This window comes from Abrus precatorius, unplaced genomic scaffold (genome assembly GCF_003935025.1).
Source record: "Abrus precatorius isolate BTA unplaced genomic scaffold, Abrus_2018 Scaffold7, whole genome shotgun sequence".
NCBI lineage: Eukaryota > Viridiplantae > Streptophyta > Magnoliopsida > Fabales > Fabaceae > Abrus > Abrus precatorius.
Window position 1 is genome coordinate 9320477 of NW_020874417.1, and position 16433 is coordinate 9336909.

General features: G+C 26.4%; 1 protein-coding gene across 1 annotated transcript; it reads right to left on the reverse strand.

Annotated features, from left to right (window-relative positions):
• Positions 1-796: 796 nt before the first annotated feature.
• Positions 797-4341, reverse strand: LOC113873739 (2-oxoglutarate-dependent dioxygenase AOP3-like). The gene is made up of 3 exons (XM_027512024.1): positions 3983-4341; positions 1757-2084; positions 797-1039 (listed from the first exon to the last, which is right to left on the reverse strand). Exons 1-3 carry the CDS (start codon positions 4339-4341, stop codon positions 797-799), a joined length of 930 nt encoding a protein of 309 aa, XP_027367825.1.
• Between the last annotated feature and the right edge of the window lie 12092 nt (positions 4342-16433).

Consider the following 16433-nt stretch of genomic DNA (forward strand, 5'->3'; position numbering starts at 1 on the left):
TTAGAGGAAGAAAAATATATAATTTATTTATTTTTTAAAATAATTAAAAAAAGAATAGAAATAAATTAATTTTTGTTTAAAATATATTAATTTTTAGAGTGATATTTTTTAAAAAATTTATAAAAATTAGAAATATATTTTTAAAAAATATATTTTTAGAGTGATAATTTCAAAATTTATTAATTTTTAAAAATATTAATTTTTAGAAGAAGAAAAATATTTATTTTTTATATTTTTTAAAAATAAAAAATAAAAATAAAAATTATAAATGACAATAATATCATTTATATATTTAAACCCTCTATTACCTCTCTTCCTCAAATTAAACGTTGAAACAAGAGAAAGGATTTAATCCCCCTTCCACTTTGTGTTTCTCCCTTCAAACCCTTCTCCTCTCTTCTCTTCCAAACTCCTATACAAAGTTTTAGTATATTATTTGCTAATTATTCTTACTTTCTAATTATTTCTCACCTATATTAATTGAATACATTTAAATAATTACCATGAATATTTGGTAATGAATAATATAATCTTTATGAAGATAGCATCTTTTATTACTTAACAAAAGCATACGCTTGCGACAACATAATAACCATTGAATACAATTCAATTCATCTGCCGGCTGATGCCAAGACTAGTAATTTTGGAGTTCCAAATATGCCTTTATTCGTTAACAAGAACTTGTAGGAAATACATGAATTAAAATAGGTGACTCAAAAGAAGAGTGCACTCGCGAAGAGCAATAGGAAAAACTACAAACAACTTGGCATATTGACTCTAGATATCACTGTAAGTATTATACCCCACAATACGCTTTTAATCGAGAATTTGGTTCTAGGATTTTCTCTTTGTCAAAGAAACGAAGGTACCCATAATGGTCAAATGGTTTATAACCCAAGGGATGTTTCTCATCAACTAGCTCCTTTGGTATTTGCATCATCTCACTACAATAAGATGACAATCTCATCGAGTACCTTATTTTCTTCGCATTCATCGTAACTCGGTGTTCGCATGCACGTATCCTGCCATTACTCCAACACTGGACCACGAAATGAATTTAAGTTCAGTTCCTAATCAAAATGGCATTTTTGTTACTAAACATTAGGTACCTACTGGCCTGTAAGAGTTATTTAAAAGTTACTTTATACATACATACATATATATATATATATATATATATATATATATAAAATTTTCATGATCATAACACAAAATTATATACCACTTTATAAAAATGGGTTGAAATGGCAGCATGGAAAAATACATAAATATAGTGAATTGTAGACGAGTATACCAAACCAATCATATCATTTTTTTTATAATTTCTTACTATTAATTGTTTTTAATAATCATTTTATATACATATGTGTATGCACATGTATATATCTCTGTCACTTATTATTTTAACATTTCAGTCCTTTTTGATAAGAATATTTTAAAAAAATGTTTTTTTTAAGAAAACTCATGGAAGAGTATAAAAAATAAAATTATATCATTATTTGTTTTATTAATTAAAAAATGCATATGTTGAAGGTTATACATTAATTTTATATTTTTATATAACTTATGGTAAAATAACTTTTGTAAGAATATCATTTTTCACAGTAATGTATCGACCCCGACGAGGTTTCTTTACGACCGAATGACTTACTCAAATGTTATTTTCTTTTAATTTTCATTTATCCAACAAATAATTTTAGATTTCTGAATAAAAATAACTAAAACATTGAGGAGAAACAACAAGTGATCGACTCACCTTAAAAGCATCGCCGGCCATGACGACGATGAAGGAGGGTGAGGCATCAACGTTGTACCACTCTCCATTCTTCAATTTGATTTCCAAGCCATTAATGTTATTCAGCTGATGCATTACGGAAGTGAAGCTCGTGTCAGTGTGAGAATGAATTCCCATATTACCCTCACCCGTTTGGGGTACTCTGTACTTGAAGCAGCGAAGAAGATAATTGGTTGATTTTATGATAGAATCGCAGTGTTTCATGTCCACACCATAGCTCTCACTCACCATTCGCTTCGTCACACGCTCAAATTCTGCCAACAGCTTCGCATACTCAATGACACTTTCTCTAAGGAGGGAAAAAGCACGTTACGATGAGCAATTGCATGTCACCACAATAATATAAACAAATTGATAATTGGCTACAATACCTGGAGTGCATTTTAATGTTAAGAGATGACAATTCACTTTTCTTTAAAAAAAATACTTTTTACTCTTGAATTTTGATAATTAATGATAATATTTAAGGATATAATTATTTATTTATCTTTCTCACACACGTGTTATAAAACAACACATGAAAAATTAATTTAGACTAAATTGAGCTTAATTGCCTATATATAATTGTACACTTAAAATTAGATTAGTTTATATAATTGTACACTTATTTCACCTTTCGTGTGTAGAATAGGTGAAATAAGTGTATGATAAAATACGTGTGTGTGTTCGGACATATATAGAATTTGAAACTCAAATAATTTTATTTTTTCATAAAATTTTGTAAAGTTGATTTATTTAATAAAATTTTTTAAATCAACAATTAAATTAATTAATCTCATACTTTATAAAAATTATTAAATACACTACGATAGAAAAGACGTAAGAGAGTGATTTTAGATCATCTTAAAGAGCGGTTTAAAATGCTTTAACAAGTATTATTAGTTAAGGCGAATGTACTTAGAAAGGGGTTAATATCACCTCTTTCCAAGTGTTACTAGGTTATAATCACTTTCCAAAATATGAACTACAAATTTAAAATTTAAAAATATTTCTCTCATTAATTTTTTTTATTACAAATCAATATTAATTTATTATTATGTTTAAATGTAAATTTGCATATCTGAGATTCAAAATTTTTGTATTTGCAAATTTTTTTATCGCAAACTAAAACTAATTTTTTATTTTATTAAAACTTGAATTTATATGTTGTGTTAACCAAATAGTTCATGTCTAAATGAATGAAACACTAGTAAATAAAAAAATCAAAATAATAGGAGATTTAATTATTAATAGAAAGAGAAAAATAAAGAAAGAAAAAAAAAAGATATGGTTAAAAAAGATATCTATAATTGTAGGAGGAACTAATTTTGTTAGTATAGAAAAGTAAAAAAGATGAAAAAGAAAAAATTCATGGAACTAACATTAATTAAACAATACTCCATCTTTATGTGATTTTACAAGTTAGAAATTATTAAGCTTTTTAATATTTTAATTTGTAAGAGTGGTTAGCAAACGGTCATTATTCAAAAATGACTTTAGAGGGCGATTAATATTATAAATATGTAGTATATAATTATTCTCTAAAAGGGTATGGTCTGCTCATACTGGTATAAGTCTAAAAACTCTTACACTCAAAATAAATCTTTTATTTAACTTGCATCTAACACAGGTTATAATTTATTACTTCACTGACCGTTAGATGTAAGTTAAATAAAAGATTCAAATTAAATATAAAAATTTTTAAACTTACACTGGTATAAGAAGATTCTATCTCTGATATATAATTTTAAAAAATAATTATATATTAACTATTATTTAAAGTGACCTGGAATAACATATCTATATTAATAGTCACTTTAAAAAAATAGTTATATTATTATGCTATGCAGTTTAATGAGAAATGGCATTACAAGTATTGGAGTTTGGTAAAATCTAATGTGCTCTTTGCAATTAAGAAGGTTTAGTACCTTCTCTTGCATGTGAAACAATTCTCATCATTAATTTTAGAATAGAGTTAGTGACTTAATTAAAAAAACATTAATATTTTTTATTTTTAAAATATTAAAAGAATCATAACTGTTAATTTAAAGAAAGTATAGAATAACCTGTGAAATTTACGGGTATAGAACAATTACCCTGAAGTTGAACACCTGTTCTTAACGGATGTTAATTCATATACATGGTTGACTTAAAAAAAAAAAAAAAGGAACACGCCTACGAACATGTGTGCGTGGAAATATTACCTACCTGAAACGATCATTTCCTTGTGGCCACATTATGTGTTCGAATTTTTGACATCCAGAGATAGTCAATGGATCGTCGATGCCCACCGATTCATAGAGGGGAATAAAGGGGATTTGCCCGAAGTAGCTATGTAAAGGCTTGTCACTAGTCTCTTGTTTTCTAGTTTCCAAAGGAAGTTCAAATAGTTGGTCCATTGCAGAGACCACAGAGTTTCTAAGCTCTTCATCAATTTGGTAGCGTGCAATGTAACCTCCATGATACTCTAGTGCAGTTCTCACTACGTCACAAGCTGAATGCCATGCTTCGCTACCAGGCTTGAGGTTTTCATCGTTGAAGTCAACCACAGGAAGAGGAAAAGCCATTGTATGCTGCGGAGTACCTAACTTTATTGGTGTATTGTACTTTCACATACAATAGCTACCTTCTTTCTATACGATTTTATATTAGGGAGTTCCCTTCTTGGATTGGGAGCCAAAGCAAGTTGCCAATCACTCAATTATTCATTTGGTTGACTATTTTATCATAAATATTATTAAATTAAATCTAATCATCTCATCTAATATGCGTTTAGAGACTTGCCCGTGATTAGTACTATATACTAATAAGTTTCTCATTTGTAATGCTAAAATTTTATTATATGAATAAATAAAATAATTAAAAATAAAGAAAATGTTTGAAAGTAAATTAACTGAATCAAAATAGACTATTTGTGTATTTATTAATCTAACATTGGGTGTAAATCTAAATTTTAGAATGATTAAATTTAAGTAATATTATGCGAGAGAAATAAATAAATAAGACGAGACTTAAGCATTGTATCTTATATGTTTATGGTGCTATTTTAATTAAACTTAAATTTTTATCTGAATAATATATACATTAAATTTCTATATTCTAGATTTATGTATATTATTAAATTAAAATTTTAATTTTAAATAAATAATAACATTAAACCACCTAAAATATATAGTATCTAAATTTTGATCCTTAAAAATATAAAATAAATAGATTAGGAAAGTACGTTACAGTTTAAATGGAATGGGATTTCTCTTTGTAATTTATTATAAAAGTGAGTTATCTTTCTCAAGTTTTGAAATTCCTAATATAAATACTTTAATTTTACTATGCATATTATAAATGCATAAATATTTAAAATGAATTTATTTTTTTCTATTTTCTGAAATATTTGTACACTTTTTCCTTAAGAAATTATAAAGTATTTATAATTTATTATGAATAATATTTATATTTTAAAGCAATGCAGATAGGATTACAAAATATGTAAATTCTATAATATTAAAGCTTACAGAGTGATTAACCTATATTATAAGAAAAGACACGTTAAATTTAAAGATAAAAAAACATGCATAGTATTCTTAAAGAATGAAATAAAGAAGGTAGACCTGACTAGTTCAGCATGAGCAACAAGAAAAAGGAAGATTCCCTGCGATCGATGATGGACCATCCACAATTTGTTCATCTTTCATATTTTATTGATTTAAGGAAATATGACACATTAACAAGAACAATCATTAGGTAACAAAATGCTACAATTTAAAAGTTGCATTTTGTAAAAGCACATTAGGTAACAGAAAATGGGATCTCCAAAATTGAATTGATTTAACAAGAACAGTCATTAGATTAATTGGTAAAATTCGTAGTGCATGTGGAGCCATTTGCCATTTACGATGACAATGTTTATGTTATACAGTTAACGCATATCAATTCAATATTATTTCAGATTATTTTTTACATAAGATGATAATATATGCAAAAAGTAGTCCTAGGAAAATTTATTAAGTTAATCAATGATTCTGATGTTTGATAAAGTTAGCTGTGTTAAACTAGTTGTAAATAAACTAAGAATTCTATTAGCTTCCTCGAAGCAATTTTTATTATGTGTCAAGTTTTTCAGTATCTTTAAATGACTTTTTGGATCTTCTTTTCACCAGAAAGAATGCTACTATGACCCCAACAACCAAGATTGAGATCACTATTCCACCAACTCCACCACCCCGTATACTAAGATTTTTTGCTTCCTCCGTCACATGTGCCAGCATTACCATCCTTTCTATCATTAAAATTTGACCATTTTCAAGTTTTATAGAATTTATGATCAAAAGCTGATTCATACAAAAGTTGCTGACACTGGCAACGCTTCCTGTAGGTTTATGCTTTTCAATTGTTCTGGTATCTAGCCTGTAAAATGATTGTTTTCCACGTTCCTAAAAGAGAAAATTAAGAACATAAATACAACTAAAAAGGTATACTTCTATTGAAAAATGGGAAAGGATATTCCACGGTTGTTATATAAAACGGAACCCGCAGAATGTCAACAGGCAAATTAGCAAGGACATCAATGGTGCCTGTAAACCGGTTGTTCTGCAAATACCTACATGAATGCAAACAAATCAACTCCAAATATAATATATACCATGTAAATATTAGCATAGAAAAGAAACAAGAAAACAAAAAACTAAAGGTTAGGCATTTGCATGGTGCTTATGCTTGAAAGTGAGCTCAAAGTTCGAGGGAGGTCACCTGTCAAAGAATTGAACGAGAGATTCCTGAAACAAATAGTAGATATTATAGCCTGGCTCTAGATTGTTATCGAACCAAATTCTGGCAACTTTTTTATTTAAATATTACAAATTTAAAAACTATTTCTTAAAATGTGGATTATTTGAAACTATTTTTTTTTGTTGGGGTGAATGTGGTGATGTGGCATAGTGTTTTGTTAAAATATTAGTGAAAATATTTAAATTTTTTTAAACACAATTTCGCTATCACAGGCATGAAATAACTAAATGACACATTAGAATCTGAATCATTTTGTAATATTAATGACAAAAATATTTAATTTTTTTAAAACAAATTTTGTCACCAGACATGCTAAATAACTAGATCGTGATATATGTTAGTATTTAAGAAATTTTACAATATTGATGGTGAAATTAACATCTATTTTTGTCATGTAAAGCGCAAAACTCACATGTAGTTGATATATGTCAAAAATTTGACCCATTTTACGAATAATATGATGAAATTTGCGATATATATATATATATATATATATATATATATATATCACCCTGGTACCTCTCATTTTCATTGAAGAAGAACAAGTTTAAAAGAAATGAAGTTAATTTTTAATTTATTTTACTAATTTAATTAATTTAAAAGTATAAATTTAGTTATTATTAAGTTATTTTCAATTAAATAAATTGATTAATCAATGAATGAGTATTATATTTTTTTTATTTTAGGAAAAATTAAATATTAAATAAAGGTTATTTGTAAAAATGTAGGATGAGTAAAATTGTTATTATTATATATTGGAATGATAGAATCTATAAAGGAAATGGAGTGAGTTTTAAGGGAGTAAGAAAGTGATTCAAATAAAGCGAAAAATAAGTTTTGAAGACTTGAAAAGAAAAATTTATTTGAAACTTAATCTTGATCATAATCAAGTTATTTCTAAATTAATTTCTCATTTTTTTATTGATGAAAATATTTGACCATATACAGCTTTGGTTATATGTGATGATGAAGATATTGATTGCATAATAAGTGCATTTCAACAACAATCTGGTCGAAATGTTATTAAGTTATACGTAGATATTATTGTTGGTAGAAGTTTATCAGTGCCGTTGCAAATGATGAATTTAAATTTATCATTGTCATAGCAAAATGATGGCACTTTTATGAGTTGTGATTATTCTGAAGGTAATATCAATTACTTTATAAATTATTTTATGAATATATTTATTTGTAAGAATTAAAAGTTATAAATTTATTGCAATAAAGGAATTAGGAAGGATGTTGATGGAGATGATGAAGGAGAAATTTTGTTAGATAGTTCTTCTTCTACTGATGTTGAAGGCGAGTTTGATTCCAACTTAAATATACAAGAAAACGAAATTGTAGGAGGTAATGTGGAATAATGTTAAAAATTTGTTTTTAATTCATTATGTAAATATTAATGTTAAATATTTTTGCAAAATATAATGCAGGAGATACTATAATTCATTTTTGGAATGTTACTCCACATTATAAGTATATTAATCGGGAACATCTTGATCAAGAGATGAATGAAGAACATTCTCAGTAAGTCAATTCATGGGTTGAAAGAGATACTTTATTCGTTGGCTTGTTATTTGATGGTAAAAAAGATGTAAAAAATGCATTAAAACATTACGCAATGAAGATTAATCAAAATTATTTTGTGGCTGAGTCTAAACCAATATGTTTATATATAAAATGCTTGAACCATACCTCTGGTTGTCCATAGAGAGTGGGGGTTCATTGTTGAAAAATTCAAACAAGTGAAAAATTATTAGGTGGGGTGGTTCACATAACATGTGTCAATGGTAGAATTTCTCAAGATCATAGAAAGTTAGATTCAAATTTAATTTGTTCATGCATTCTTGGTAAGAAAAATGTTTTCTATATGTTAAAATTTTATTTCATTATTTATACAATTACATTGTTTTCAACTAAATCAATTTAGTTTTATGTAGGAATGGTGAACGAAGAATCGTTGGTACATATTTCATTGATATAAGAGCAAATAAGTGCTCAGTTTGGATAGAAAATGTCATATAAAAAAGCTTGAGAGGTGAAGCAAAAAGCCATTGTTAAAGTTTTGGTAATTGGGATGAATCATACGCTACCTTGCCATGTTAGGTAGAATACATGCACTTACATGCTCTTGAATCTGTTTATAAAATTAAAATAAAAGAGTGTTTGAATAATTGTTCTGGTCATTCAAACAATGTCATGAAGCTTTTAAATTCTATAAACCTATATTATAAATGGATGAGACATTCTTATCTGGTAAGTATCATCATATGTTGCTCATTGCAACAACTCAAGATGAAAATAATTATGTCCTTCCAATAACTTTTACAATTGTTGAAGGAGAAACTTTGTCAATATGGGAATGATTTTTAGCAATGATTCATTTGCATGTTACTAATAAACCGGAAATTTATTTGATATCAGATTGCCATCAAAGTATAAAAGGGACAGTGTCAAATCCACACATTAGGTGGCAACTTTTAAATGTGTATCATGTATATTGCATTCGCTATGTTGCTAGCAACTTCAATCACCGATTTAAAATATAGTGTTGAAGAAAGACCTAATCAAATTTTACGTATCATTTATGTTATTAGGCTTAATTGAATGCTTAGGCACATGGTAGTAATGTTTTTTATGTTGTAATTGTAGGTTATACACCACGAAAACTAATCTTTTAGTAAAAGTTAACTAATTTTGTAATGAATCTGAAGATATACAAAGGTGGATTGATTACATATCAAAAGAGAAATGGGCATTATCTTATGATAACAAAGGGCGGCGTTATGGACACATGACCACAAATCTTTTAGATGCAATGAATAAGGTGTCAAAAAGTGCTACAAACCTACATATAACTACACTGGTAAAAGCCATGTATGGACATTTGGTTGAATATTTTGTGAAGTGTGGATAAGAGGCTATGTCTAACCTTTATAATGGAAGCATATTTTGTCGTAAAGTAATGATGCAAATTCAAAAAAATCAACAAGAAGCTTCATCACACCAAGTTCATTGGTATGACATACAAAGAACAAGTTTTGAGGTTGAAGAAACATTTACTCCAATAACACAAAGGGTGGACACAAATGGACAATTATATTATCTAAGAGATTTTGTGAATATGGAATATTTCAGTCCAATTGATTTCATTGCTCGCATGTAATAGATGTCTGTATAGCTGTGAGTATTAATTTTTAGAAATATGTTGACTTAATTTATTCAATGCAATATGTTGTAAATGCATATTCCCCACAGTAGTACCCCCTTGAAAATGAATGTAACATCCTTACAAATAATGAATGAAAGTTGGTGCCTGATGTCGAAAGAGCAAGAGGTAAGGGACAATCAAAGGCAACTCTTATTAGGAACAAAATGGACTGAGTTAAGTCACAAACCAGACAAAGGTGTATGAAATGTAATGAAGTAGGTCATAATCGACACCGTTGTCCTCAACAAAATCATATTGGTTAATTGTAAGACAAGTGTTGGCCCTATATTTTAAACTTTAAATACAATTGTTATAACCATGTAATTTGTATTAGGAATTTTATGTACTTGTTGGCATATTTTAATTTTTTATGGAAATGTTATTTATTGTGAATACCAATAAATGTGTAGAGGAAATAAATATTGTAATAAGAACAATCATAAGGGACATCATACAAATACCATATCTACTAAAATAAAGAAGTTTATAACTAGAAAATTCATACAAGTCATCAAAATCTAAAATGTCAAATAAAATATACATATAAAAAAGTCATTGTTGCTCCCTCCTATGTGCCTGATGATCATGATTATCTGGACTCAAGATACATTGCCTCAGTCTATCCCGAGCTCCTTGATGGGGGTTCAGATGAACCTCTCCTACATTCGCACCAGCATAAAAATTGGCATTCAGATCAATACCTGACTCAATAGGATGCATGAATGATGGTATAGGCTCAGGTTGGAGTTATGGGACACTTGGAGTCAAAAGAAATTGGTACTCGTGAAGAGATGTCATAAAAATATCAGTTCGTAGGTTGTAATCTTTTGATCCTGTAAATGGTGAAGATGGGGGTTGTGATGGCTATTGGGTGCCCTGTGATGAATGGAAATAAGTGGAGTAGAAAGCATATGAGATGGGTGAAAAGAGAACTTTGATGGTACAGGGAATACACCATCAGAGTGCTCTGGCATAGTTGGGACAACCTACTCTACTGCCTCCACCTATCTTTGTTGATGTCCCAAACCCCTTCCTTCCCTTTGTTCCCTCGATTGGTCTATGTGTAAGTCTGGATTGACAGGATTATTACTCTGTATTAGAGAATTTGATTATGAAACAAACTCTAATATGTGATCTATCTCCTTCTTTAGTGACAATAGGGTCTTAGACAAGTCCTTTACTTCATCAAAGGTAAAAGAACTCTGCTCATCAATGCTCAAGTAATGCAATCTCTCAAGTGCATCACCCTAAAATGATAAAAATGTAAACATTAGTTTTTTTTTATATTTTAAATAAAAATAATATACATAAGGGACATATAGCAACATACTGACAAAGCTGCAATAGCTGCATCCCTTGTCATCCAACGATTAGTGTAACTAATATACCATCACATGTATTCTGAATTTGAACCTAATAAACTATATTAGAGCTTATTAGTCATCATCCTAAGTCATATACTCTCCTAGATTTCTAACATAAAATTGAATTTGGCTGACTAATTTTTTCCAGGCTTTCCTCTAAAGATAAGGTCATGTAGTTAGTCAGGCTGGTAAGGAGCCCTAAGTATATTTTAAATCATACCAAACTGACGCATCATTCGATCAAGTTGGTGTCACTCATATACCAAAATGAAATAAGTTAATTGTTTTTAAAAAAATATTTTTATAATGATAATAATACAAAATTAATTTTAAGAAAAAATTAAAAACTTTAATATAATATTTTTCTGAATTTTTTTATTTCTATTATTTTTTTATTTTTTATATCATCGTAAAAGTTATATAATATTATAATAAACTTGAAGAGAAAAAGACAATGCATCCAAACTAAAAAAATATTCTCTCTATATAAAATCTTTCTTCTGGATTTCGTTTCTCAAAAGAATCAACACATCTTATAAACAAAGTGTAACAGGCTTACAATATTTAATAACATTAGATAAATGAGCGGATTATAATTATCGAATTGTGTCGGTAAGTATTTTAAGGATATTAATTAAAAATATTAAAAAGAATTCATTACTTAACGAGTACTTTTTTCCTTTTATATTATTTGTCTTTTAAAATAATATATATTTTAAGAAAATTATTAACTATAAAATTATTTAACACACAAGTTATATGTTTATTTTACTATATACTTTACAGTTAATATCCTCTTGTGATTGAGTCCAAATTTTTCATCTGATTATTGAATCAAATCAATGAAAAGTTGAATTTTTTTCACTGACAAATTCATCTTTTAGTTGATGGTATATTTCAGCTTTAATTTCCCTAATTTTACTTATAAAAATTTCATTTTAAAAAATAATGTCCATCTTTATTATTATCTTTTATTATACTGATTATCAAAATACAATTTAAAATTTTAACTAAAAACATAACACTAATAATGCTTAAAATACTGCGTCTAGTTTTATTCTCTTTCAGATACTTCTCATATAAGACCAAAGAAGAAGACATCTTGCAGTACAATGATTTGCTATAAAAATGAGTAATTTATTGCAAGTGATGAATGAATAAAAGGAGAGGTATCATCAAGTGGGGGACCAAATTCGAATAATGCAATGATTCAGCAAAATGCTGAGCAGAAAATGTATATACTTATTGTTGTACCAAAGTTTCAAACTACTAATTTGTATTCTGTTTCTGAAATATGAAAAGATAAACTGAGTTGTTAATAAGCTCCAATAATTGTATTTTTTTCAAAATAAATTTGTTTAACGCATGACATTTTGTTTCTAGTGTTGTGGTTGGAAAGAGAATATATTTATATTTAGTACAAAAATAATCTTTAAAATTATCACATGATATTTTTTTATTTTTTAGTTAATAAAATATTCATTTAGTGTTAGTTATTTTCAAATTTGCTTAATATAACATTCCATAGAAGTTAGACGAAGATTTACTTATTTCAGTTAAAAATAATTTTCTACATCGATTATGATAATCGATATAGTAAGTAGTGATATTTTATATTAGTATCATCGATGTAGGAAAAATATATTTTACAAATTAATAGATAATTTATATAGACAATATGTTTTATATATCAGTTCTATTAAAAATTATCGTAGAATATGTAATCTTTCTATATTAGTTTTAGCGTAGAATGTATATTTTTTATATCAATTATGTTTAGATTAATATAGAAAGTATAATTTTTACATCAGCTATGATTACAATTATTGTAAAAAAAATATTTTCATTAAATATGCATTTTTTAAATATATTTTTATTTAATTAATATCTACAAAACTTAAAATAAAAAAATATATCACATAATTTCATATTGAGAACATTTATATTTTATTATATAAAAAAGGAATAATTTAATATATATAAATCAATTTTAATCAACTCAATATTTACAAAGAAATCATTTTTATTTTATAAATTCATCCATTGTCAAGTAGGAAACTTAATAAATAAATAAAAATTGAGAATGAAGCAATCATGTTAAGTTTATTTGATTTGGAGCCAACATAAAGTAAAGGCCCCATTGCTAGGTCCAATCCATTTTGGATCACACTCCTTGCAAGGCATTTTATAATAGGGAGTTTCTATTCATACTACCAAGTGTTACCGTTGAGACATCTTTTAACAATTTTATAACCTGTAATTTTCAAGGAATAAGGTGACATGTTTAAATGCAAGCCAATAGAGATTTATTTTCTGTACAAATTCAAAGTATGGACTCTCAAACTAATTTTAATTTACTCTTCAAACACTTTATCAAATTTATAAAATAGTGTTTGATTGTAATAAAAAATTTGTCCACAAATTAGTCTATATATATATATATATATATATATATTATCCAACAATTTACCTAATTTATTTTCCTTTTAGCTCATCAATTTACATGTTCAATCTGATTCATTAGCTCATTTTTTTTATTTATAATAAATTAAAATAATCAAACTATATTTACCAGTTATTGTTAATCTAAATTTATTAATTTTATATTAATAATATTAATAAAATTTTAAAATTTGTTTATTTATTGTAGGGGCCATCTATTTGCTACTTTTATTTTATTTTCTTAAATTTTTACTTCTAGAATGAACTAAAGTTTTACCATCAACTTTTAATATTGAAACACGACTTGAATCAATTTCGTAAAAAAACCTTTCATATAATTATAAGGAAAGATTCAAAATTTTGATTGCAGCTAATTTTTTTCTAAATTGATGATTCTTAGGTATGAATAATGGATGTCATCTTTGAATAAGAAAATAATGATTAAGAACCAATCAAGATATTTTAAACAATAAGAATTTATAATTTTTTATGTCAATAAAAATATTCTTCCCACATTTCCACGAGTCTTCATAGTTTTCAAAACTATCATAATCTCACAAGTATTAAAAAGAGCAATAAGATTCTCTTAAAAGTTTTCCAATTTATTAGGTAAATTAAATTCTTCCATCACTACATAGACAATATTTTGATCTTGAAGAGCATAATCTCCATTTGATGCTCTTACATTTTCAAATTTATTCCCTTTTCACTTTCTTAATACTTCTACAATGGGATCTTCCTCCTCCATTGAATATCTCTCACCACATTTTTCTCAATGACATGTCTTTTTGAATCTTAAAGAGATTATTTAAGATTGACATGTCTGTCAAAATTATTTTAATAAAATGGATTAATTTATTTTATATTTTAAATTAACTTATATTTTTCTTGTAAAATATGTAGTATGATTACTTTATACTAATTTAAAATTTTACCCCAATTAGACGATTGAACTATAAATCAGTACCTTTAGTAGTTCAATGACCGCTCTGATATTAAAAATATTACTACTTGTATTTCTATTATCTGTCTAGGGAGAAGAAAATAAATAGATTCAAATCTATTTATTTTGTTGAATTTAATTGTTAAGCTTTCAAATCTATCTTAGTGGGTTTTCTTTAGACTTTACTTTATTCAAATAATATAAATATTTTATATGAGTGAAAAATATTAATGAAAATATAATAGTTATTATTATATTAAACTTTACATGGAAATATAAATAAAATAAATTTCTCCTTCTCTGTTTAAATACAAATAAATTGAAAACAAAGACATAATGAAAATGTAAAGACTTAAATTATAATTAAAATATAAAAAAATTTGTATTCATCCATTTATATTAAATCCTATTAAAACTTTAACCATATTTGTTTTAAATTTACTCACCTCCAAATCTTCATATTTAGGGAAAATTTAAAAGACTCTATTTTTGGGGAAAAAAAATGTAAGAGATTCAAGATACGATTCAGCCTCTAGTATCCTTACTTCACTTGCGTCAACGACATCTATTTATTTTGGATTGAAGGGTGTGTGATTGATATTTTTTTGGGTTTTTGGTTAACAAGCGATCCATATTTTACGAAGATTTAAAGGCTGTTTTATTTCAGTAAACATTTTTTAATTTAATTATTAAAATATCAAATATTGATTTTTTTTTAATTTTTACTATTTTTTCGTACAATCTTTAAAAATAAAAAAAATAAAAGCTAAAATTGGGATTGGGTTTCGTTTGACCAATACGGGTTGGGTTACGAGTTTTGGGTCTGCCTCCTCTTTTGCTTTGGGCCTACCTTTACGGCCTATTTCAGTTTCCCAATGTATTGAGGGAATATTTGGTGCCCAAAGAAATAAAAATAATCAAAACCAAATGACAGCAGCAAGATAACATTCCAATTTTATACTCTTACCCTTAATGTCTAACGTTTCTTGAATTATAAACATTTTTATTTGTTTATCCTTTTTTTTTATTATAATCCATCTTTTTTATTGAATATTTATTTCTGTTATATGATGAATTAAATATTTTTAGGTTAGTTAATCTACACACTCTTTAGCGTAATAGCCTTTTAATATAAGTATAATACATTAAAATATTTTTTCCCAATAAACTGAAATCAAATTGATTTTCAATTAAAAAAAATGATGTTTATGAAGATATTGCACTTGCTTTTTGAAAAATTTGAAGGTTTTATTTTAATAAATTTTTAAATATTTACAATATATAGTAAATCTTACTAAAAAAATTATAATATTTAATAACATTAACATATTAAATTGAAATCTATTAAAATGGCCCTACCTGATAAACCGATTTAAAAGTATCCATAAGACATTAAAATTAAAAGTTTGAATAAATATGGACCTTTTTTTAACCCGACTTGTTTAGATTTTAACCCATATTGGTTTGGGATAAGCTAGCCCGCAAGCTATTCTCATTATTTTTTGTATAAGTGAATATAATTTTTTAGATAATATTTATTTTAAATTTAAATTCAAAATTTCCAATTATAAAATTAAATATTAATTTATTTCATATTAATTTTAATTAACATATTCAATATTTGATTCTTGGACAATGAGAGTTAGTCCATTGCAATTGAAGATACAAAATTTTCTCAAGGGAGTTAAATAATCGAGAGACTAGTCAGAATATTTGTTTTAAATATTTAGAATTACTTAAATTGTTTGTTTTAATTTTCTTAAATGAAGTGACTTGATGACATTTTTAATTTTGAATTTGCTGGATAGATCTTCGATATTTTAAATTTCTATGTGCCTAAAAAAATATTATTAATACAATTTTTTATTTTAAAATATATATTAAAATAAGTATTCTTAAAAATTGTAAAACGAG